Source organism: Saccoglossus kowalevskii, chromosome 13 (assembly GCF_978046115.1).
Source record: "Saccoglossus kowalevskii chromosome 13, keSacKowa6.1, whole genome shotgun sequence".
Taxonomy (NCBI): Eukaryota; Metazoa; Hemichordata; class Enteropneusta; family Harrimaniidae; genus Saccoglossus; species Saccoglossus kowalevskii.
Window position 1 is genome coordinate 16074093 of NC_140653.1, and position 27764 is coordinate 16101856.

The window sequence follows — 27764 nt, forward strand, 5'->3', positions numbered from 1 at the left end:
TTCCGGTGACGTCATCGTATTTTCAAATGAACACTCTGAAGCCGAAGATTCTTCGACCTATTCGTATGCGCTACAACTGACATTTCCGTAGGTTTACATCGTTTTTTGAACATTTTGGCCAATGTCGATGCATTATATTTAATCGCGTACATTTCCCGATAACATTAGACGACTCAAAGCTCGTGTTTTAAGTACATAAAACAGCTTCCTGATGAACGGGCTTTCGTTCGGCGAGTTGTGTTGTCTTTTCTGCTGTCCGCCATGTCCTTCGCGTATAGCTGCCAAACTGGCCTTTCTGCCACCTGAACCGACGTATTCCTTCGTTGCCGACGAAGCTGGAAGTAGACATAGTTTACACCTGGCCGATAGGGCAGAATGGCAGTATTCACAACGGGAATTGGACGCTATAGAGGTATTCCAAACGCGGACAAAACGTGGGAACAGGATAGGCTGTATGTTCGTACGATGTTCAACAAATCCACGCTTTACTATTTTATTCAGCCACGGAAATGCAGTCGATATCGGGCAGATGAGTAGCTTTTACATAGGCTTAGGATCTCGTATAAATTGCAACATCTTTAGCTACGACTACTCAGGTTATGGCGTCAGTTCTGGTAAACCATCCGAGAGGAACCTCTACTCTGACATCGATGCTGCATGGCAGTCACTGCGCACTCGATACGGAATCAGTCCGGAGCATATCATCATCTACGGCCAGAGTATAGGAACAGTACCGACTGTTGACCTGGCATCCAGATTCGAATGTGCAGCAGTTATACTACATTCACCACTCATGTCTGGTATGAGAGTAGCCTTTCCTGACACCAAACGTACTTGGTGCTTTGATGCTTTCCCCAGGTATGTATGACCTTATTTGAAGGGGAAAAAAGAACAAGAGAATGACAAAGCAAGTAGTATAACGATTCACAAACACTGCTTTCTCATTTCTTGAACATTATACTCTTATTTTTGTTTTATAGGGGAGGGGTATTGTGAAAACTATGCGATCAATCATCATAACAAAAATATCAAATATGAACCATATGGTTGTGATTACAATTAATATATAGTTTAGCTGTGACAGTATTACCTCTAATTGTTGGTTTTATAAATGTCATAGTCAATCGCACTTATTAATTTAATTATTATCACTAAGTATTGTTAATCGTATTGAGTGTGTATTTTTATTAAAATGAATGACAGTTCCTGCTATATTATTATAGTCCTGTTTATGATCACGAAGATTATTTCATCCAAGTTGGTTGATTCAACATATTGCTGCTGTCGTATAGGAAGTGTGAAAATAATTTAGCATATTAGTGTTTTGTCTCGAACTGTGGGTAGCCACACCTCTTCCAAAAATGATGAATCACTATTTCAAGGAAACGTATAAATTGCATGTTGCAATTAAAATGAAGAGAATCTTTCGTGGGAAAAAGACTATGACAATTGAAGGATTACAAGATCAATATTTCTGTCATTTAGGATGACAGTGTCAGAGATGGTTAATTATAATCTACTGAGTTGATTGACCAGAGATGACATTTCTTTTTTACTACTATGTGAATCATCATGCAGCTCCTTGGGGGTTTACAAGTACATGAATACCCACATATTTTGTAAATATTGGTTATTTGTTTATTAATCTATAAAAAAAAAAAAAACTTAAATAATACACTAGATGAGGGTAGTTTAATTAATTTTGAAAATTGTCACTTGGTTCTTATTGCTAAAACATACATTACTCATAAATATACGTAATGATTTATGTGCTGAATTGTGCCTATATGTTGTCAAATTGATATGGAAAGTCAATTTTCTACTGGAAAATTAGATTGACATATCCCATAATTCTTTGCAATGAATGTAGTCAAGTCTCTGATTTATGTTCCTAATTGGTTTTCCTATTTTTAAATATAAAAAAGCTGTCACGAATGTCAGTTGTTAATCCTAAACTCAGACACCCAGTATGAACATAAATAGAAGTAAAATGTAAGGAAATGATTTTTTTCTTCTAATGAAGGCATTACTATTCTAGTGGTTCAGCCCATGTTGTATTTTTTAAATTGAAAAGAATATATGACCTTGGTCCACCCCTTGATTTTGAATAAGTCATTCATATTTGTTGATTATATTATTTATGAAATGGTGGAAATTCTATATTAATCATTTTAAGGCGCATGGTTTTCAACCTACATGTACTTTATAGAGTGTAAAATAATAAATTATGTCTAAGTCTTGGTGATTTAGTTATTTATTGCTGATGTACATTTAAACGTTTTGCACTGATGTCCTTGCATTAATAATGTAGGGTAAAACTTGTCCAAGGTTCTTCATTGACAGTCTAGCTGAATATGTTCATTCATTATATGCATGAACGTCATTGTTCTCCAGATGTGTACCTGAAGTCCAGGAAATATAATAATTCAATTTAGAGTCTGACTGTTTTCAAGGCTGCTTTTACTGTGACTTGTTAAAAAAAAAAATGTAGTAGCCTCTTTGTTACTGGTAAATTAACAAAAAAAATGGTCTTTATTCTTTAGCCTATACATGTAAGGATATAATTTATTAACAAGTACATGTGCAGTAATATTTGCAATTAACAGAAATATCTACATTTGTAATTATGATTGATTTCTTGACTTGTTTAAAAAAAAAAAAAATTGTTGCTAAACCAGGGAAATAATCCTGAAGTTCTTAGGCTGCAGTATCTGATTCCAATTGAGGAACTAGGACGCATTTAAAAACTTGTAGAAGGATTGTAGTGGTGTTTATTGAGTTGAAGCTGTAGACAATATTTTTTGGCAGTTAATGTACTAAAGAAAATGAGATGCCCCTCCCCCCATAATTTTGTATTCCCTGTCGCTATGGATATGCTGATGGCAGAGAATGGAACACTTCTTGGGAGGTGGGGGTGCTTTCTTGCTCTCAATGATACCTGTCATTTGCAAATAAAGGTTTGTTGATGATTTTGGATATGTCAGTGTTGTCATTTCAAGATAACCACATGTGGAATACCTCACAATTTAGTACTTTGGTTTTAGATAACAATCTCCTTTTGCATCTGAAGTTGATTGCTCTTCTGTTATATGGTTGAATTGACAAACTGGAAATCACCGACCACCCATACATGCACTAGGTGTATATAGAAACACTAACGATAAGGGAAGAGTAGGAAATCAAACGGGCGGTGCACCGCGGTCATTACCGCGGTGGTGGTGGGTGCTCGCCGGTCGACCGCATTTTATGCAAATTTATGCATAGATTCCATGACCCCGGTTTACCGCGGTCGTGTGCGGTGGGCTCGCACAGCAATTCACACTTATTGTCAAGACCATTAATGAACACAAAGAACTGGGAAATTAAAAGGATCACAAAGTTCTAATGAAAAATTAAACCAATTTGGCTGAGCCAAAAGCTAGGAAACTAGTCTATAATAGTTCACATTATTTTATTTGCCTGAGCTTTGGAATAAAATCACAAAACGATCCAGTAAGACGTAGAGATCAACATAATATAAAATAAGATCGCATTATTTTGTGAATATATATCATGCATGGTCTCAGAAAATGTTTAGAAAGATTAATGTTTCGCGTAGACCAAATATAATCACGCATAAGTATAAATTCAAAGTGTTTTAATACATTGGTGAGAGGTCGCATTTACGTGAACAAGAACATGCACTAAGAAGAAAAAGCAAGCCAAAGTCGAAACGGGGTGTATCATGGACTTGGTACAACATGCGTTGCGACAATTGAGTGATCGTCGACATCAATTTGGGGCACAATTGAACTTCAAGTACGTTGCGAAACTTGCTACGCGGCATTGCTGACATCAAGTGTGTGTTGACCGAAGTTTGACCCCCAAGTCACGCACTGAACTGGCGCGTTACCTTAGCAACCCTTTTCTTTCTTGGTCCGCTCTTCGATCTCGTAAATTTGTTATCATATCCGGCGGTACTGTAATAACACAACTTGTATCCAACTCTGTATTGGCTTTGAATATTTCAACATCGTTTACTTAGTGTGCTGCTTTTCTAATAACGCAAATATGTTTACAGTATTGGACGGGCTCTAAATATTTCAATTTTGCAATGTATTACTTTTATAATAATTACGCAAACTAAGTTATTTTTATTATTGTCGGGACACTAACTCGGGCTATTGGGTCTGTGAATATTTCAATATTACCGACTTGATAATGCGTTGCATTCGTAATTATTACGCAAATATAAACATGGGCGCATTTACTAGTAAATCATTGAAAAAGATAGTCAGGTCCCGGAGTCAGGTGTCTAACGAAAGTCGAGAAAATATTTTAAATACTTGTGACTCATCGGTGAATTATTTTATTCGAAATAAAGTGAATATGTAACCATACAATAACATACAATATCATGCGTAATGTTAAATTTTTCTATAATAAACTCGCAGCGCACTTTAATCGCATTATTCACGTACATTTCGACTGAACTCTAATAACCACGTGTTTGAATTACGTGCGGCAATGGGCAATGACCTCAATGAGTTCACGCACTGACATTTAAATTCGGGCCACCCAGTTTGACGCAAAACGATATAGTTACTTAACATTTGTTCAAAAAATCGGTAAACTCTCGCGAAGAGTTAACTGAAAGGCAACGTCGTTTTTGACCAACAAAAAAAAAACACGTCAATACAAGATTATGTGTGCAAGGTTAGATTTATAGAACGTACATGACCGCTTAACTCTGTTTTTTTTAATAATCATGTCGCACGTGAAACATAGGAGACATTTTAGTTCGTCCATTTCTTGTTTACCGATCTTGAACTTTTTGTCTGGAATGCGATACAGGCAAAGAATAAACATTAATGATACCCACCGTTGTCAAATCAACAAGAGGCTCGAATCAGGAAGGCTTGGCTATTAACTTCGTAAATAACATTCTTTTCATGTGGTAGACTTTATTCAAGTGTAACAAACGTAAGTGAAATGTATGGACGAGTCATAATACTCATACCTTCGAAAGTTACGACTTTTACTCTTGGAATTGGTGATAAATACATGCATAAAATACAACATTGTTTCACGCAACAACAATTCGTATACAGCATTGGACTTATGGATTTTTATATTAATAAAATACGTGGGCCGATAATATTACTATATGCTTAGTATTTCCATGCCAGCGATGCTCGTAACCTGCTCAATTTAAAAACAGCTATTTGAAACAAAGACTCATGGAATCACAAAGGAAACTGTTAAGTACGTATTTCACACCTTTCCTAGGACTGGTTGCAACCGGTATCGGTGGCCACCGCGGTAGAGACCCCTAATTATAAGCAGTCCGCGGCTCTCCCCGGTGTACCGCGGAGAGCCGCGGTGATTACCGCGGTGAACCGCCCGTTTGATTTCCTACTCTTCCCTAAGTAGATTTACAATGTACAGTGTATGAGGCTTTATTGTGGGAATGGTTTTGTCTGTTGCGAACTTGCATAAACTAGACAATCCTTGTGTTGTGCTTTGTTGTGCCTTTAATTCTACCAAATGTAATGATTCATATCAATTTATTGTTCACTCCTACATAAATGTGCCCAGTGTTTGTTCACATACCTTGCAATGTATGGTGGGCTATGAAATTGCTGTATGCTTATTGTCCTGAAAGCATGATCACATCTATATGTAAATTAGATGTACTGTGGAATACTTTATTTTCGCGGGGATTTTATTTTCGCTTATTTCGCGGTAGAGAAATTAGCGCGAAAATAAAAACACCGCGAAGTGTTGTTTTAGCATCTCATGAATAATTAATTAGGCCAGCTTGTCTCCATATTGGATCGTAGTGAATAACACGCTACATTTCTACACACACTCTAAAACAATATACTAATACAAGTTATTAAATGACAAAATTAAGTTTTATTTCCTTTACATAAATATTTATACATACAAATACTAGTACAGTAAAAAAAATGGTAATATTACTAGTAATTCACAATTTCAAAAGTTCGTTCAGTTCCGATGTAGGGCAAATATTCATAGCCAATACTAGTACTAGTTTTTTACACGATTTTCTTAAACAAGTCCCGCCTGTGTAAATCCACTGACGACAATATCATGACGACTGGATAAAATATCATGACATTTAATCAACCATTTAGCATGCAATGGTTTCATCAGCGATGTACTGAGATCTACGTGGTTAACGTCAATACCTGTAACGTCTACACTGTTGTCGAGTGACTCGGTAACTTTGTCTGCATACCAAGACTGGAAACAGTTCTTTAATTCGTCTTTGAATTCTTTGTTGACTGCCAAATCTAATGGCTGTAGTCGATCGGTGCAACACGCTGGAATATATACCACATGTATATGATTTCTTTGCAGCATTTCATGCATCTCTTTAGATCGGTGGGCTCTGTAAACATCGAACAAACACAGAGCTCGTTGATTTTCTTGGAGGCCAAGTAGAGTGCGTTGATTTTTGAAGTACGGCACAATTACTTTCTCTGCATACCGAATCATGGAATCTTCATTACTCCAGTGAGAAATGGTTTGTGTGATATCCCAAGACTCGGGAAAATTTACTTTTGGGTGACAACGTTCAGTTTTCCCAGCATAAATGAGTTGAGGTGGCAGTAAATGTCCTGCTTTACTGATCGCCAACAGTACGGTGATTTGCCGCTTGTCGTCAATGCCATTCACTGTAACTTGCTGACTTCCTCGTTCTTCCAAAGTCCATTCTCCGCCAGGAACCAAACTAACACCGGTCTGATCCCAATTAACGATCTACTCATTCGGGATATCATGTTCAGACACCACATTCTTAAATCGTTGGAGGAACGCAAAATTGATATCGTCAAAATCACTTGGAAGTTTCTTTACCCCTTTCGTGCCTTTTCTCTTTACAAAATTCATCCTATTCAGAAGTGACTTCGCCCAGGATTTACTAATGTTTACTGTTCCCCCATACTGTTGAAGTTTTGTTCTATCGACTTTTTGCACTATTCCTTGTGTTGCGGCCATAACAATTCTTGTATTTATTACCCCACCACTTACACGCACTTTACGAATCCACTGCTGCGCCTTGATATCGAGCTCACGGCCGATGAGAAGTGGTTGACCCCGTTGACCCTTCGGTAAAGCTGTGACAATTGAACTCGAATCTTGTTTTTGTTTCCTTACATAAGAATCTCTCATGCTTCTGACGCTACTCTCAGAAACATTTTTTCCAAGATCTTTGCTAAACTTTCGAACAGTCTTCATGACACCATTTTCAAGAGCCGATCGTCCAATTTTTGCCCGAACTTCATCAGAATAAAAATTGTAGTCACCACGTTTTCGTTTGCGAGACACAGAAACACTTTGTTCAACAGCGGTGTTAGCAGCTTCGATGGCTTTAGCCTCGACGAGGGATACTTCTTCACGTGGGTCAGGAAGACCGAGACCCGGGGATGACGGTGGATTAACTTGCTTTAACCAGTTCATTAAAAGAGACATTGTGTATACAGTACTCGAACGTAAATTAAACTGACAAACTTGATGAAAATCACTGGTTTTTAAAGCTAAAAACCTTTGTTCTTTGGCGTTAATGTGTTCTATTATTAAAACAGGTACTGACTTTTGTATCGATGTCTAGACCTAGGATGGTGTGATTATTTTTCATTCAAACAATAAGTAGCTTCTGCTTTCACTAATCAAAATCTGGAGCATTTCCTGCCCAACTGGGCAAGTGTTGATCCCGGAAGTTAATCCCACGAATTCTCTATTCAACTCCGCGAAAATAAAATCCCGCGAAAATGCCGGGTATCTTAAAATCGCGAAAATAAAATACCGCGAAAATAAAATATTCCACAGTATTTACATCATTGTTTGATTTGCATGGCTTCCCAGAAGCCGACCATCCATGGCCTTTCCCACGAACCTGTGTGCAATCGTATTAGGAAAAGCTGTATTTGACAAAACTAAATAATGCAATCATTAAGTTTATTCAGACTAGGTACAGAGGCAAAGTATTATTTCCCAACAATACAATTGTTTTTTGTTATGATCTTATCCAATATGACTGAATTGCTTTTTCGACTTTCAACTTTACAATTATGTTCAAACTTAGTGCACAGGCAATTGTGTAGTAGCACATCAATGAAAACTGGTCTGTGTCGTATTGCAATAAAAAATCACCAATTTTCATTTTATTTTGCACAATTCTGCTTATATCTCAAATTCACCCTGTCAAATTAGGTTCAAACATGGTACACAGACATTCTGGCACATCAATGGAAGTTGATATGTGTTGTGTTGTGATCCATTCCAATATGGCAAACTGGCATCAACATCGACTCGCGTGTTCAGTTGTCTTTCAGTGCTTATAAGGTTGCACAGAATTGGTACATGTGCTTTTACAAAAAGGTATATATAAATGCTGACATTTCATTTTGTGATATATTAAAGTACAAGTCAGGGCTGTGACATTATCAATGGTATGTTAGAATTACAATAATAATTTATTATCAGCATTTTGTCAGAGAGGTTAATCGGAATCGCATCAAATTTTCTCTACTAAGGTCACATAATGTATATGGTATTTTTAAACTATACACTTAGACCTGCTCAATCATCTTTGTTTTTTGTATTTGTATTTTACTTACACAGTGCGTGTATGAACCACCAACACAAGTTTCCCACTACTAGAAAAAAAATCGCATCCCCAGAGAAAGATGATGAAATCATAATCCTGGTAGAAATGCATTTTCAAGTGACATTTCTCGTGTTTTAAGGAGGTACATGTACTTGAAATTTGACGGGATGGAACAATTAAGTACACTGTACCATACAATGTATGGCTATTCGCAAGGGTGTTTAATTTTATGTTGTGGCCCCAGTTGCATTTTGTTAGTGTGATGGTTTGTATTTCATGATCAGATAACAAAATATGATAGATATTTTTTCATATACATGTATAAACATTTCATAAGTTTATTTTGATGAGAAATAGTTTACATGTAATCACATTGCGTTATTTAGTGTGTGGAATGAAACCAGGGAGCATGTAGTGTTGTGTTAAGTACTAGGATCCTTTCCTACTCCATAGTATTAACAGTATACCTTATAGTACATTATCATTTAATTATTTTACAACTTATCTATTTTCATTCATTGTTACTGTATATGCTCTTATTAGTATGTATGGTTATATTTGAATGATCATGTATACGATAAATGAAATTGTCTGCTTCTATCAGAGAAAACACCGGCACGGTTTTTCTAAACCGAGGAACCAGGGGCGCAGCGCAGCGCCCTGATACAAAATTGCCGGTTGAACTTTCAAGTCATAATAAATATATTTCTGAAGCCGTGCACTTCCGTACAACCTGAAATCTTTCTCAAATATATTTTTCTCTGTGAAAACTTCCCAACAACACTAGCTGACACTAAAATTGGACACCAAATACACCAAAATTACTCCAAAAATATTTCAATGGCGATAGATTCACTGCTAAAGTGGCGATGAAACCTTCCGATACCTTCAACACGTACTAGTAACCCCCCCTCCCCCGATGCTTGGTCGCTCCACTCCCTCGCTTTTGTGTGCTCCCTCTTGTCCATTTTTTCTAGAATTACCCCTGACAGGTATTATAAAATTTTAATTATTTAAAAGTGGGTTGTAACAAATGAACATGGGCATTCATATGTCCTCTCATAATTTTGTATATGGTGTTATTTAAATAATATTCTCTGCAACCATCCATGATTCTTTGATTACATAATTCTGTTCCTCGCGCCCCAGTTACTCTAAGTAAACAAATCGTTGGTTTTATTTCATTAGATATTTTATCACTTGATTGCTTTCCCGGTGAATCAGCTTGTAATCAATTATAAGATAGAGCTGTGAGTTTGCATGACAATAAATTACATGTACTATTTTCTATTACAGCAGTTACTTTTTTTTCACATGAAAAAGATAACTCTACCCTTCAGCCTGAACCTGGATTTATATTTATAACTCTTCTTATGTCATGGCTTCTGCCAGTATGTTCAATTATTCTCAGTTTATTTGTGAAATGTTTCTAACAACATTTACTTGTTCAAATAAGTGCAGCTTTAGCTTTTTTTGTGAAAGATGTAAATTTTGCATTGTGGGTTTGCTAGTATAGGCTCTTATTCATTGTAATTTTGATCCTATCCTGTTCAGACAATTTTGAGGACAAAAATGTGCACACAAAGGGTAGTAAAACACTGTTATAAAGAGTTATATTTAATTGACTCCCGTTGTGCGAAGCACAAAAAGGGAGTCTTTGCAGTTAGTATGTCTGTCTGTGTGTCTGTCTGTGTGTGTGTGTGGGGGGGGGGGGGTGTGTGTGTCTGTTCCACTGGTATCTCAAGAACCATACATTGATTTTTGATGAAACTTAGTGCACAGATGCTCTGGGCCAATGCCCAGATTTGATTAGGTTTTGGTAAAAATCCATGCATATTAATTACCTAATTTGCATGATAATTAGCTGATTTGTAGCTGTTCCATGATTGTTCCACTGATATCTAAAGAACCACTCATTGGATTTTGATAAAACTTGGCACATAGCTGCTCTGAACTAATGTGCAGATTTGATTAGTATTGGGTAAAAATCTGTGCAATATTAATTACCTAATTTGCATAATGATTAATCAATTTTTGGTTTTTCGAGTGATATCCCAAGTACTAATCATCACATTTCAATAAAACTTGATACATAGATATTATAGGACACTGCACAGACCTGATAGTTTTTAGGGTAGTATCAGTACATATTTATTACCTAATTTGCATAATTAATTAATTTTCAGCTTTTCATATTTCAAGTAGTAATCATCACATTTCAATGAAACTTGGTACATAGTTACTTAAGGACTGTGCAGAGATCCGATTAGTTTTGGGGTAAATATTTGTGCATATTAATCACCCTTATTAGCATAATTAGTTAATTTTCAGCTTTTCGCCTGATAACTCAAGTACTGATCATCATATTTCAATGGGACTTGCTACATAGATCCTCTAGGACTATGCAGAGACCTGATAGTTTTAGGGTAAATAATTGTAGAAACTAATTACCTAATTTGCATAATTAGTTATTTTTTTCCATGAGTGTTCCACTGATATATAAAGAACCACTAATTGGATTTTAATGAAACTTTTAAAGAGTATTCATCATCACATTTCAATGAACCCAGGACTATGCAGAGGCCCAATTAGTTTTTGGTAAATATTTTTGCTTATTAATCATCTAATTAAAATAATTAATTAACACTGATATCTCAATTACTGATCATCACATTTGAATAAAATTTGGTACATAAATGCTCTAGGACAATAAACAGGCCTGATTAATTTTGGGTTGAAATTCGTTCATATTAATTCTCTAATAATAATTCATAGTTTTTTTGTTCTGATCATATTTCAATGAAACTTGGTACATAGATATTACATTATGCAGGCCTTATTAGTTTTACACTCAAATCTGTTCATATCAGTTACCTGATTTACATAATTAGTTTTCAGCTATTCCATCAATATCTCAAGTACAAGTAATTTTTAATGTGTCTTCAATACTCTCAGCACACGGGAGTTCTTTCTAAGCTTTCTTTGATTTTTTATTTGTTTTTGATATTCATGTATTTGTATACACTGTTCTGTCAGAATCTGTGAAGAAATTGTACCAGCAAATAAATCAACACAACAGTGACATTTTATTGCATTATCAAACAGACTTGTATACATGTACATACATATGTATGTATCATGAAATTACATGTATATGTTCAGTTGCTCTGCTTTTGTTGACAAATTATTATGGTAAATATTGACGGATTAAAAATATAGGGCCTAGGTGGCTGCAGTTCTATTTTGGTAATTAGTTGACAAAATGAAATGGTTCTTTCGAGAAGATAGGATTGTCAATGTATTGCATCTCGTGTGTGGGTGAGACAAAAAGGATATATGATGTCTCCATTTTCCATGACGATTTTCACCAGTGCTGTACTTAATTATTTGTAATCCGCCTGGTGTGGTTTATGTTTAATCATTAACAAATGTGTGATAGTATAACTGTGAATGAAAAAGCATCTTAGCCAACAGTATTGCAATATAGATCACTGTTTTGCTAACAAAGTAACAATATTGATATCAGCCCATTATTGTCGTTTTGTTTGCAGAACAGTCAGTTACATTGCAATACTGCTGGCTGGGTTTTTTTTTTTTTTTTTTACATACACATGTATAATATCCGATTCTTGGAGGCATGCGTGTTTAGGTTTGCAATGTTAGATCCAATGCATATCTGGACAATTCATAAAACTAAAAAAGTTAAAAAAAAACGGTCACTGGTAGCAGAGTGGTTGTTGCATCAGACTCATGATTGGTGGACCCAAGTTCAAATCCTACCTTATGCTGAACATCAAAAGGGGCGACCCCTACCCTGGGTGAGTGTGCCACAAGCTCAATGGGAAGGCCAATTCCACTGGCCGAGATTAATTCACTAAAGAATGCTACTTTGGGGAAACCTTGGTTAAGGTCCACAGGTGCTTGTGTTTACCAGAGCCTGGTTGACGCCAGGATAGCGCATTAATATTGCACTTTGATAGAGAGATGGCCACACAGCCCTGTCATGTAGTCCCAAACATGAATATGACTTCTGTGGCAAAATGCACTATGTGTGTCAGCACTAGCACTTGCAATTTGCACAATGTCCAGAACTGTCACCTGGCACAAAAGCATTTAAAAAAAAAAAAACTCTTCTTTCTTGACCTTTGCTTATATATAGTGGATTTAATAAACCTTAATGGTTATAAAATGTAGATAAGTCACCTACATGTATAAATTACATGTATGTGTAAATATGTGTTTGTTGCTACTTGACATGTCAGTTGTGACTGGAATGATGTCACTGTTGACATGGTAATAAGCAGGAATCTTCTTTAGTCTAAACTCAGAGTGGTGGCTTGGGATGCATTCCTGCTGCCATGTTCATTGAACTTTATGTTCATTCATTCATGCATAGAATTGGCGAGACATACCAGTCTTCGGATCTTTGAGTTGTACATGTCGCTATGCAGTATGTCTGGTCTGCAAATCAAACAAATTTTGTGCAAAAGAACAAGTTAAATAACAATAGAACTCTTTATTTCCAGTTAACTTTTAAAACCCAGTGAAATTGCTCAAAAGCATCAAATTAGTAAAATTAAATGCCAGTGAAAATAAATGTTTTTTCAGTAGTATGATCAGAAACACTATATCATAAAATGTGAAAACTAAGCTGTATATGTCTTCTTGTTTCATATTGGCTAGAACCTCATCTTTCTTCTCAAGTTATCTTTTGGATGCAGCAGTTATAATGTATGGTACCTTGGATAATGAGATCAAGAATTCCAACATATCAGAGTCCCTGCTAAGCACCATGGGACTGATATCCTATGGTATATATAATTAACTCAGAGATGGCAAACTGATTTTTCCTCCTTGCATGTAAAGTCGACTTCTCAGGGGAAATCACATTTGAACGTTAGTGCTGCATTGGCTAACAGGATGATTTTCAATTTTTATGTAGGTAGATTGTAAAAATGTAATTGCTATGTTCTCTGTTGTCTGCCTGCAGAAATGTTTCACTTGAATCAAAAACATCTTTGGTCCAATTTGTATGAAATTTACTGCTCAGAGACAAAAACAAGATTTTGTTGCTTCTTAATTAGGTGATTTACATATCATTTTACTGATACAACAATGTTGATACTAGATTCACTTAATGCAACTATTACACGACTGTGACAACTTAGGTTGTGGCTTAAATCAAGTGTAGAAGTTTATCCACACCATATACACACTGAGTGGCGGTTAAACTTGTCAAAATAGTAAACCCTTATCATTATGTGCGTTTTCTCACTTGACATATAGCTGAGTGCTTTGTCATCCAGAATTCTCCTGGAATATTTAACTGGTTTCACTACTCTTCTGCAATTATTCACAAATTTGTGTGAAATATGAACCATAAATGCCATGACCACCTGATAGCATTTCAACAGCTGTCACATGGCATTATAGTGATGATTGAGTTGTGGTATCTACAGCTAGCTCACCATTGCTGAATGTATACGGCTATAGTGGCTGTCAAGTTTGTGCCAGAGCCATGGTAGCGAGTCATTGTATTGTTAGTCCCCGTTCGGACGCAGTCCGAAAACGGGGACTTATGTTTTGCCCTGTGTGCGTCCGTGCGTCCGTGATCACCTGTATCTTGAACATGCATGGACCGATTAAGTTCAAACTTCACTCATACATCACACCTTATATGGGACATATGCACATGCATATTTTTCATGATCCGATTAACGATAGCCGAATAGCGGCCATTTTAAGGCCGAAAATGCATCAAAATCGCACATTTTCACCATTCCGGACCCGGATCTCAGTTATGCATGGACGGATTTTGTTCAAATTTGGTACATACATTAAACATAATAGGACCTTGATGCACGTCATTTTTTTTTTGGGATCGGGTTCGAAATGGCCGACTGGCGGCCATTTTGTTTTAAAGAATTCAGTTCTGGATCCGTATCCGAGACATGTCTGGATTGATCAAGTTCAAACTTCACACACACAAGGTACATCATATCACAAATATGTATGTGCATTTGTTTCATGATCTCATTAACGATAGCCAAATAGCGGCCATTTTAAGGCCGAAAATGCATCAAAATCGCACATTTTCACCATTCCGGACCCGGATCTCAGTTATGCATGGACGGATTTTGTTCAAATTTGGTACATACATTAAACATAATAGGACCTTGATGCACGTCATTTTTTTTTTTTGGATCGGGTTCGAAATGGCCGACTGGCGGCCATTTTGTTTTAAAGAATTCAGTTCTGGATCCGTATCTGAGACATGCTTGGATTGATCGAGTTCAAACTTCACACACACAAGGTACATCATGTCACAAATATGTATGTGCATTTGTTTCATGATCTCATTAACGATAGCCAAATGGCGGTCGCTTTAAGGCCGAAAATGCATTGAAATCGCACATTTTCACCATTCCGGACCCGGATCTCAGTTATGCATGGACGGATTTCATTCAAATTTGGTACATACATTAAACATAATAGGACCTTGATGCACGTCATTTTTTTTTCGGATCAAGTTCGAAATAGCCGACTGGCGGCCATTTTGTTTTAAAGAATTCAGTTCTGGATCCGTATCCGAGACATGTCTGGATTGATCAAGTTCAAACTTCACACACACAAGGTACATCATGTCACAAATATGTATGTGCATTTGTTTCATGATCTCATTAACGATAGCCAAATGGGGGCCGCTTTAAGGCCGAAAATGCATTGAAATCGCACATTTTCACCATTCCGGACCCGTATCTCAGTTATGCATGGATGGATTTTGTTCAAATTTGGTACATACATTAAACATAATAGGACCTTGATGCACGTGTTTTTTTTTTTTCGGATCAAATTCGAAATGGCCGACTGGCGGCCATTTTGTTAAAGAATTCAGTTCTGGATTGATCAAGTTCAAACTTCACACACACATGGTACATCATGTCACAAATAGATATGTGCATTTGTTTCATGATCTGCTTAACAATAGCGGAATGATGGCCATTTTAAGGCCGAAAATGCATCAAAATCACATATTTTCACAATTCCAGAACCGGATCTCAGTCATGCATGGATGGATTTTGTTCAGATTTAGCACAATGTGTTGTACATATGCAGGTGCATTTCGGTCATGATCTGCTTTGAATGTATATGTCACTCAAATATGAACGGAACGGGGACGTGTCATTGACAATGACTTGTTTTATAATAAATCGTGCATCAGTGTCATCCTCAGCAAAGATGGGCATCATCTGCATATCGATTTAGCATGATGTGCATCCCCACAAAGTAAACAAATACAGTAAAATGGGCTCTGGGATACTGCAGTCTAATAATTTAGACTGACAAAGGCACAAATTGTAAAAATTAAATAAAATATTCAAGGGATCTTGGTAGTTCTTCCAAAGGCATTGATACTTTTGGCCATTGCTTTGTTATAATATGTAGAGATGTTGATTTATGAATATCGCATTGAGTTGAATGGTCCCATGATGCAAGTGCCAAAAACTTTATTTTTTAGGTCAAATGTGTAATCTAAAGGCTTATTCAGATACATGTGTATCTAATTGTTATTTATTGCATGTAATTCTGTCAATGAGGTGATTTATAGATTTATATGATCTGTGAAATGCAATTGGAGCTGAAATGTACAAGTTTGCACCAGATGAACCATGTTTGTATCAATATCATTCGGTTCAAGATTGAGTACCAAACCATGTGCCTACTTAAATGAAAGATGGGCATCTCACTCATCCAACAATATAACCATCTCCACATGCATTCCCACTCGGTGAGACTGAGGACATAGCTCCATCAATAACCCCAATAATAATGTAATAATCATTGTGTTCTCTCTAATATACATATAGCATATAGCACACCAACAATCATATGCTGGATCATTAATTAATACCGGTAGTACTTATTTTGACCGTGGATAAACCTGTCATTTAAAGCATGTGCGCTACTTTTATAGTAAATATCGTTTTTGATATTGCATGAAGATTTGTTTTATTTTCTGCTATTGTCTAGAACAAGGGTGCATAATTTATAATTGTTAGCATGTAGTGACAAAGCCATGTAATATTTTTCCATATAACACCCCCTGGGCAGCAAATTTGTTTGGTTCTCCCTTACAATTTGAAATTATGCCACCAACTAGTCACCTTGTAAACTGCCAAAACAGTATATGCATTTTACACTGTTTTGAATACGATCAAGTTTGGATAATCTTGCTTATACTAATACTTTCATTCATTCACCAAAAATGCATTTCATTTTAAATCTCATTTGAGGATTTCGTTGTTTAAAATTCTCCCAACATAACATTGATAATGCACATGATTTGTTAATGGTTGTCTCCTCTAAACCACCACTATTGCTTGTCGATTTCTGCTGATAAAACTAGCCCACAATTAGTTGAAATGTTGCCATTGTGTTTCTATAACCATAGATACATTGATGGCTCCAAAAAATATTTGTTTAATCGCAGCCAATGTGTAATTTACGACCAGGGAACAGTGTGCTGTATGCACATTTTTTAATAGAACATACTAAGAGGCTTAGGACACATGCACACAAATAATGATTCTGATGTTAGTTTCTGCTGGCAAAATAGCTAGAAATACATACATGTGATTAATGCCCTGTCAGAATATCAAAATAGTACTATCATGTAATAATTTATGATCTCCGCCAACAGTCCAGTCCTTATGAAAATCACTAGTTGTTTTATAAATAGAAGATTGCATAGAATATCCTATGCTCTATATATTCACTGCTATTTTGAAAATGACCCTGGTTAACAATCATTATTTTAACAATTTATAATTATTTTAACCAAAAAACCTTACCAAAACCATTGCACTAGACAGACCCATAATAGATAATTTTGTCTTTGTGCAAAATCTAATCATTGAAATATTAATCTTTGCTAGAAAGTTCAAGTCTTTTGGGAAGAAATTGTATTCTGAGTACTGCCATGTACTGTTCTTGATAGTAACAAACATGTGCAGCTGAGCCTTGGTGTAAGATTACATACATGGACTTAAGTTGAAATGCAGTGTATCTGTCCACTGACAGTCCTAGATCAATAATGCATGTCCTCTCATCCATTGTAGTGAAATATCTACATCTTTCCTGGAGCTAACTGGTACAAACCCTCAGAGAACGAAACTTGATTAACGTTAGTAGTATACATGTAGTATGGTATCTACTTGGTGGTCTTTGTTTCGGCTGTACATACATCATGTACATAATAGGTATAGATAATACATTTCAAAATTTGAGACACTATGCAGTGGTTTCCTTGGCATACATTTACATGTATCTTTAACAATTTTCTATTATTAATGGCTTTAGTTCTGCAAGACAAGTTTTTCTGGATTTATACATACACATGTATAATATCCAAATCTTGGAGGTATGTCGCGAATGTTTCTGTATTTTTTATTTGTTTTCACATATAACAAAAAAAAAATTTTTATTTCACAATTTAATTTTACTTGGCTACGTCAAGCACAACAAAGTATAGATAGGACGGTACCCCAGCTTGTTTCCATGGTGACAATAATTTTGTGATTTCCCATAGTAATACGTCATCCTAGTCGGTTGCTATATAAAGTTGTGATAGTTTCTGATAATCTAGTGAGTTGAAATTGGGAGGTCTCTAAAAAACATTTTAATAGATTATATGGTAAGGAATGATAATAGGAAATTAAGCAATCCACCCACTATGCAAGAAAACTGCAGTCCCCATCACCTGAGGGGATATTCATCCTGCAAATCCCCAGGCGAGTTCTTGGTAACAAATAGAAATTGTAAATTTTTTGATTATGTCTTATTGTATATCAAACATGCATGTTATTCAGATGTTAAAGTTGCTCAAATTAATCACTGCTTCCAGCTTTTCAGGTGAAGCTCAGAGTAATTTGCTAGCGTAAATAATTAACTGTCAGTATTGTCAATACTTTTCTAAGGTTGTCTGGTAAATTTGCTCATTTATAAGCTGTGATGTTATTTAAGGGATGAAGGATGACAAACTGCCTATTATTGCGTGATAGCAGGGCAAGGACAGAGTCGTGTGTAATATACAAATAATTGTTACCGTAGGTACCATGCGTCATATTTCTAACAGCTGGTAGACTAGACTATAATATTTATTTATGTGTCTATGTGTCTCTGTCCGCCTGTCTGTCCGCCTGTCTGTCTGTCTGTCTGTCTGTCTGTCTGTCTGTCTGTCTGTCTGTCTGTCTGTCTGTCTGTCTGTCAGCAGCATGGCAGTTTAGTGTTCACTTGAAATTTTCTGCCTTGTATTCACCATTCTACTGTACATTTATGTCAGACTAAATGTAACCTTATTTTTTTCTTTAGAAACAGACATTGTAGTGATCTGATGTCTAAAGTGAATTCTAGCATAATGTCAAGTAAATCCTGACTTCATTTTATGTCCAGGTTTTAGTACAATTATTCAGTGAGATTTTCTCTAATGTTAACATACAGTAACACAAAAATCTGACACCATGCGGGTTTTGATAATATAGTTCACAAAACTGCTTTTAAAGATGAGAAAGGTTAATAAAGGCTTTACTAAACACCAATTAGATTCTCATTTGTGTATTTGTCAACAAATCTATATGTCCATTAATTACCGGTCGTATATGATCTGTTTTCATGGAATTATTAGTGAGATTATGTCATAATTCAAAGGGGGATATTGTAAATATTTCATTTTTGTTGCCTATCTTTTCACAAACCTACCAGAATGTCCTAAAATGTAATCACCATAGCCCTTCTATTGGTTAGATCTCCTGATCGTTGCTAAAACAATATTTTTTTATGTTTCTCAACCACTTGCCAGATCCTGTCACTTGTCCACCCTGTTTTTTCTTATTAATGAGAATACTAGTTAACCTTTGAGTCTGTTTTGTTCTGTCCATCATTCATCTTATGTTTCACACTTTTTGTTTGAAATTAAATATTGAGTGATGTCTTATACAATCATGTTATCACTTTCTAAACCCTACTATTATAATTCAACCTCCCCAGAGAGTATAATTGTAATTTTTTTTTAGCAGTTATACTGCCTAAAGTAATTATGGCTCAGTTAATGGAGTATTATGATAAATCTGATTAATTATTACATGGCTATGATGTGCACATTATTTTCAGTTGTGAAGTTTAGTGTGAAATCATTGCTCGCCAGCCAAGGTTCATTTATTTGGCCATAAACTTGGTTGAATTCCCAGTATTAACCTGTTTTCGTTGTTGTCTGAAACAAACACAGCATTCCTTGCTCTGGTACATTTCTGATGGTAAATGGAACAAATGTCAAGTGTTGTGAAATGTGGAGTTGAATTTTTTTGCAAGTTGAGCTATGACGTGAATATAAAACAACAAAATCTATTTGTTTAAAGTTGAAATTGATGCTAGTTGTTGTGATGAAATCAAATCAAATTTAACTGAGGTCAAGTACAGCTATTTCTAACATAACGCACAGGTTTGTAGAGATGACAATGGATGCACGGGATAGGTGAACATCATGTATTAACGTTACAAATCATCAATTTATGAGTTAAAATTGTACGTAGTCAACACTAATATATTTCTTACACTTATTGAAAACAGTAACCAGAAATGTAAATACGTATGCGCTTACAGTAGATGCGCTTAGACATTCTGCCCAATTAGTTTTCTATTCGCCAGCATAGTTTCGTAAAATTATGTCTTTTTGACACTCACTTTTTACGTGTATTTATTGGGATATTTTGATAGCCATTGAGTTATGGATTGTATTGTCCAAACTTGGATAGTACGAGCCCATGACATCATCCAGCTCTACAAGTGAGTGATATCAGGTGATAACCTCGTAGTGTCATCCTCTCACCTACTATTATTTGTGAATAATAGTAGCTAGCCTTCGTTATGCGAGATAACCTTATAGAATACATGTACATTTCACTGCGTCCATGAAGTTGTTGGATCCTTTTCCTGACTATATTCGGATGCCTTTCAGTGTATCGTAGTTGTGCATTCATTCCATCTCCATTGAGTGTTAATTAGTCTTCAGGTTCAAAATTGGATATTGGATTTATACTTTGTTCATGTTTCTATTATTATTCAGCATATTGGTTGATTTCCTACATTCTAATGTCTTGGGCTCCACTCCAAACTACATGCACATGTGCTTAATTTTTTTAATTAACCTTTATTTGGTCATGTCACCATGAAAATTCATTGTGAAATTGACAAGATTGGAGTTAATGCTTTTATCAACAAAGTCCTGAGTAAATAAGAAAAGAAACTGCATCTACTTTTTTTATACTCTTTAATATATAGTAGGCAATCTGATTAAAAGTCTCTAAGCATATACAGCCTTCACATTCTTTCCATTGTCTCATCAGTGGTTGTGATGCAATATTGAATATTGAAAATGTGGATCTATGCAAAAAGTAAAAGCAGTTTCACTCTAATGTTTTATTGTATGTTTCCACAGCAATGTTGCATTATTTGAGTATAGCTAATGGACATACGCTCTCTATAATGAGAACAGGATTCGAGGAATGAAATAGATGTAGTCTTTTCTCTATTTCTCTTATTTGTGACATTTAAATGGTCTCTAGGCTCTGCTTGTACCCTGTGTGCTTTCCCATTCAGTGTTTTGACACAACCGTTGATTCATTTTTAGCTCTGCTGTCGACTTTGTCGAGCGGAGCTTATCATATGAGTGATTGTCCAGCGTCGGCGTCGTCCGTGTCAATGTTTTACTTTTTCGACTTCTTCTTGAAAACTACAAGCCTGAATGCTTTGATACTTGGTGAATATGTACCTCTCTCAGATTTGTTCATTTCATGATCATATCTTCAATTCTCTAATTTTGGTGAATATTTTTGTCATTTTTAGTAAAAAGTGATATTTTCGACTTCTTGTTAAAAACCACAAGTCTGATTGCTTTGATATTACATATATTGGTACTACATGTGGATCTCTCTCAGATTTGCTCATTTTGTAATGATATCTTTCTCTAATTTTGGTAAATATTTTTGTCATTTTTGGTAAAAGGTGATATTTTCGACTTCTTGTTAAAAACGACAAGTTCAATTGCTTTGATATTACATATATAGGTACTACATATGGACCACTCTCAAATTTGTTCATTTCATGATGATATCGTCAATTTTCTAATTTTGATGAATATTTTTGTCATTTTTGGTAAAAAGTGATATTTTTTTCTTGTTAAAAACCACAATCATTTATGGTTAAAAATTATATTTTTGAATTCTTGTTGAAAACAGCAATTCCCATTGCATTGATACTATGCATATTGTTCATTTTCTAATGATATCTTCTGTTCTTTAATTGAAATGTGCATTGCTAACAGCGGAGCTATCTCAGCCGAGAGGCTGCTTGTTTGATATTCCTACTAAATTGAGCAGAAATGTATCCGTTATTTTTCAGAACAAACTGATCATTAATCAAATATCATTAATCGACATTGATTGTTGACTCTTGTAAGCAAAGTACATGATGGAAGACTTTGTAATCAATGTTTGTATTTATGTGTGTGTATCTGTTTCACTGATATCTCAAGAACCTGTCATAAAATTTCAAATAAACCTGCTACTTTAAAGCTTTGAGATAATCCTCAAGCTTGATTAATTTTTAGTTGTAATCAGTGAATGTTAATTCTCCAATTTACATAAAACTTACCGATAGTACTGTAAAATCTCTATTAGAAGCCGCAGAGGGAATGCTGAGCATCCACATATATGAGAAATGATTAATTTTTGGTTCTCAATTGTTCAAAAAGAATGAGTACGACTTCTATTATGGATGCAGCTTCTAATAGAGATTTAAAGGCCCAATTCACTTGCCCCGGGCAAGTGTGAATTGGAGGTGTGGCTACGCTAATGAGTGTTGTTAATCACTTGCACAGCCTATGACACATCCTGTTTCAGCGGTCCAACATCACGTGACTTTGATTGACAGTAGTAATTATTCAAGATTAGTCGTGCATCCCTTTCCCCGGTTCATGTTTTTTTACTTTTATCCGCCAAAATCTCAGCTCGTACACTATTTATTGTCATAAATACTACACACAGTCACTGCTGTGATATTCATAGTCACATGCATCCACTTTGGTACGACATAATAGACCTGTAAGTTTGAGAAACATGTTTTTACCGGAGCTTGGCTGGAGCTGTTTACTACAGCGTGACAAGCAAAGAAATAATCCCTATTGTTTAGGAGCGTATTTATAGTATACCTGGGCCTTTAACGATACATAGGTACTGTACTAACGAATAATCCATAGACTTAATTATTTTAGGGGTGAAATCAATGCATAATAATAATTTTTAGCTGTTCCACAGATTATCAAAAGCCATTTATCACATTTACATGCATGTTGTACTGGAGTAATCTACAGATGTTATTATCTTAGGTTTAAAATTTTTGTTACTGTTAATCTTATTATGCATCTCAAAGTTCAGAGCTACATGTATATGGCTAATCTTAACTTTTTTATTCAATTTTTAAATATTCCCTATTTCTGCTTAATGTGCTTCCAATACCCGTCTATATGTCAATAGTTCTTTCTCAAGTTTCTTTGATTTAAAGTGTTGTGATGTATAATTTATTCTTTTTTTTTTTTTTTTTCCTAAACAGTATAGAGAAGATTGGCAAAGTAATGTCACCAGTGCTGGTTATACATGGTACAGAAGATGAGGTTATAGATTTTTCCCATGGCTTAGCAATCTATGAAAGGTGTCCACGTGCCGTAGAGCCGCTATGGGTAGAAGGTGCTGGACACAATGACGTAGAGCTTTATGGACAATACCTGGAAAGACTTAAACAGTTTGTTTCACATGAATTACCCATCACCGATTGATAAATGGCCAAGATAATATTAACTTAATTATTCAAGTATTTGCTAGGTGACTTGTTTCACTTAGCTGTTTTTATTTTAGAACTGTTTAGAAGAAGAAAAAAATATGTGCAAGTTTCAGTCAGTTTGAATAAATAAAATAAGGATGGAGGGGAATTGGGTTGGGTTGGGTTGGATTGGATTTGGAGGGGGTCCCCCATATATTTAATGTACTGTAAAATCTGTATTAGAAGCTGCATCCCTTATAGAAGCCACACCCATTCTTTTTCAACAATTGAGAACTGAAAATTCACTATTTCTTGTGAGTGTAGATGCTCTAATAGAAGCTGCATTCCTTCTGTTGCATTGTACCATTTTAATAGAAGTTGCAGCTTGTAATACAGATTTTACAGTATATATTTTGAATGTGTCATTTGTTGCTATTGTTTGTTATACATTGACTACCACAGCACCAAGCATATCAGAAATAGATTTGGTGCTGTGGACATTTTTATTGCACGCTTACTTTAACAGTGCATAATCATGGCCATCTTAATTTCAATTTGTTTTGTTACTAATATGTTATTGACCAATTCATAGAGGCTGATGTGCATACTTTGTGTTATAGACTGAAAATCACTTTATTATTATACCTCACACTTTTCTGGCATATGTTTGAATTCTGATCCCTAATTGCTATCATTTTTATGTCTTCTACAGTTTTTATTGTGGCATATAAATCATGTCAACTATTCCCATTATTGAATTTGAACTTCATCACTCTATTTTGAGAAAATCTAAATTGAACAGAAAATTATTTTTCAACTTCAGTATATTGCTCTGGGCTGTATATTGCAGCACAAGAAATGTAACCTTTCTGATATGGCCAAAGTGGGTGGGTTCACCAGGAACATGACTCAAATGATATAAATCACTGTTTTTATAGTATACATGTATCTGTTGGGTTGTATAATTGTAAATAGACATAATTTCTCATTCGGGTTTTACTTTTCACTTGGGTGTTTACAGAGCCAACCCATGAATACATGTGTATCAGTCAGTAAGCAATTTGGTGTAGTTTATTGATAAGTTTTACTGGTTAGTCAAGTAGCTTCCTACCAGGAATGCAAAAAAAGGGAGAAATACATGCAATTTTATAAGGCATGAATGGTCAAATTTCCCCCCCCCCCCCCAAGAGACACTCGCTACATTCAAATCAGAAGTTTTCTATGTCTACTCAGAATATCAATACACACAAGTCACAATAATTCATGCCTTTATAAGTTTGAGTGTATTACTTGATATAATTTTAGAAGAGTTGATATTGCTGTGAGATATTTACTAGGTTATAAAATGGTTTAGGAAAAAAAATATATAAAGTTAACATTGCATATACACTGGGTTTTCCTTTAAATATTACCAAATTTCAATGCTTGTTGCAGTTGTAGCCCAAAACTATGAAGAACACTGATCTGTATTTGACCTTATTATTTTTATTGACAATCAGATTTGTATGTTCAGAGAAAATGAGCAGATTTATTCCCGATTTGATTCAATAATGACTCCCTCCCTCCCTTTCCCCCTCCTTTTCCCCTCCCAGGGTTTGGGTGAAACATGAATGGAAACTTGTAATTCCAGTATACAGCATTTTTAACTGACAAAGAAACATTCCCTTTTCTTGAATATTTAATCTTAACATTTACTTTTTTTTTTCTCTTGCAATTTGCCCATATTTATGTGGATTTGTAGTTTACAATGTATTTATGTCATGCGTGTTCTTGTACAGTTATACATTGATTACCACTACCAGTGGTCAGTGATTTGATTATGTGATACCCAAGTTTTACCCTTTCAGTTTGTTCCTGTATTTGTGCATAGTACATTTAGGTTGAATCATCCCTGAGCATCTGCTTTTCTGAAATGCTAGGTACTTACCAGTGTTTAGTTCTGATTTCTAAATGTGTACATGTCGCCATACTGTTGGAGCACACTGTTGTTCTGTCATCCTTGCTTGGCATGATCCTTTCAATTCTTTTACGCATTGTCTGTCACCTTCTACACATGTACAAAGTGGAGTTCTATTTAAAGCAAAGGGGGTCATCACTTGCGCACACACAGAAATTGAGTGCCAAACGAGGATACTACCGGTAACACATGCTAAAAATGCAAAGGATCATGGGTAGATGCGTATTTGTAAACTGTGACACACTATGGTCAATTGCCGCATGTGCAGGTCGTGACTCCCCTCGCTTTATTATCTGCTTCGACAGCATAAAAAAACAAAGCAATGTCACATCACTGATGGCCCAAAATAGTTGTTAAATTGAAGAACATTAGAGACAATTTGCGGTAACTTGGGCTGGTGTTCTCTAGAATATTGCTTTAGAATTTATGAAAAAGTGTTGTCTGACATTGTCACCTTTGCTCTTGAATTTTGAAAGTTTTTTCTCTAGCATGTTAAATTTGATTCCATTTCCTGCGAATAACACTCTGGTATACATTAAGGCTATACTGAAATAGAAAAAAAAGTTTAACTGCATACTTCATAAAAATCATGTTTACCCAGCGATTTTTTTTTTTTTTTTTTTTTTATTCACATATAAATGCTATGTCATTTCATTGAAGAGTACCCGTATATACAATTGTTCATTTTATCGTATTAAAATTGAGTTTGAAAAAAACACACAACAAATGTTTTCAATTCACTGTTCCAGGCACTGTTCTACAAATCTTTTTTTTGTCCCCTTCCTCAGGGAAAATCTTTGCAGTCATTGTGCTGCGGAATAATTTGATTGAGTTTTGAAACTAGATTGTAACCATCATTTGATGAGAATATGTGTCATCTGCAATGAATTGAATCTACCCCCCCCCTAAATCTTGTTAATTCAAGGCAATAATCTTATTACAAGTACTTTAGTAATAGATTTGTTTTCTTTAAATCAGCAACTTACTTAGATTTATTACAAAAACTAGTGTTCATCACATATAAAAGATCTGTGACTTGGTAAGAATTGTTATTGCTGCTGCTGCCTTTGTTGACAAATTTGGGAAAATGATATATACTCAGTGAAATATTGGATTTAACCATGGTTCATTCATAGCTAGAATACATCTGATTTCAATTGTGGCCAGGACTCAAACAAACTGTTTTTGTTACATTAGGTTACCAATAGCCTGTGAAAGAGACTTTTCTGTTTCATGACTTTTCTGTTTCATGTCGTAACGTAACATGACTCCTTTGACAGGCATGTACGAGTGATTATATAAGTATATCTAGCATGAACGATCATAAAATAATCAGAACACGCCTTGTAATTTCAGCACCTCACGAGCATTTAAGATATAACTGTCACGAAAACGTTGAGACCTATTCCATCCATTACTAACTTGTTTGATTGATTAATTATTCCCACTGTTTTGTTATTATTGATATTCACCCATATGCTATACTACAGTGGGTTAGTCATTGTGCGTTTATGTATAACCACCTGTGATATTTTACATTCTAACATGTGTGTTTCCCTTCCATATAAAACTAAATATTATAAATGAAAATTTAATTTACTTGTATATATGCAAGAGTCTTGAACCCAAGTCTATGCTGCTCATTCATTTTGTGTATAATGAAATTTACTGTGGTAATATGTGCATGTAAACAAATTTGTATGTGTAGAGAAAAAAAAGATTCAATATAATACATTTTTCCTTTGTTTTTTTTAGTCTTTGTATTTATTGTGCACATTACATTTTACAGTATTTTCCTTCTGTATCTGTTTTTGTCCTGGAACTGTGTATACTATTCAAATTTGACTATATCAAACTACTGTAAAATGACTAATTTTCACTGGGTTTAAATTTCACTGATTTACCATTTCAGGCATATTCAGTGGGTTTTAAATTCACGGTTTCGTCATTTAGATAATGTGTTCTATGCTAAATTTTACATATTCACTGGGTTTTAATTTAGCGCATTTTTCAAGTCAGCGAAATAAGCTAAATTAAAACCCAGTGAATAATTACCCCCTTTACAGTATCACCATTCCTAAAGAGACCTGTATGTATGGCAGTGTGCCCTCTAAAAGTAGTTTGTTGACTACTTGGGAGAGAGGTCTTCAAGTGAAAACAAACCCAAAATGTCTGTTTGGTCAGTAGGCTGGTGGTTTTTTGTCCACTTAGCCATTGCTCAGCGCCCTCTGTTGATGAATTTATAAAATATAAGTCACCACCACATTTTTGAAAAACTATACTTCTGGTAACAGTTTGACAACGCAGGTAACTAGTAAT

At 35.3% G+C, this 27764-nt stretch overlaps 1 protein-coding gene across 1 annotated transcript; it reads left to right on the plus strand.

Annotated features, from left to right (window-relative positions):
• Positions 1 to 29: 29 nt before the first annotated feature.
• On the plus strand, positions 30 to 27190 carry LOC100375566 (alpha/beta hydrolase domain-containing protein 17B-like). The gene is made up of 2 exons (XM_006813963.3): positions 30 to 858; positions 23282 to 27190. The coding sequence occupies exons 1-2, from the start codon at positions 212 to 214 to the stop codon at positions 23502 to 23504; spliced, it is 870 nt and encodes a 289-aa protein (XP_006814026.1). The 5' UTR covers positions 30 to 211; the 3' UTR covers positions 23505 to 27190.
• The last annotated feature ends 574 nt before the right edge of the window (positions 27191 to 27764 follow it).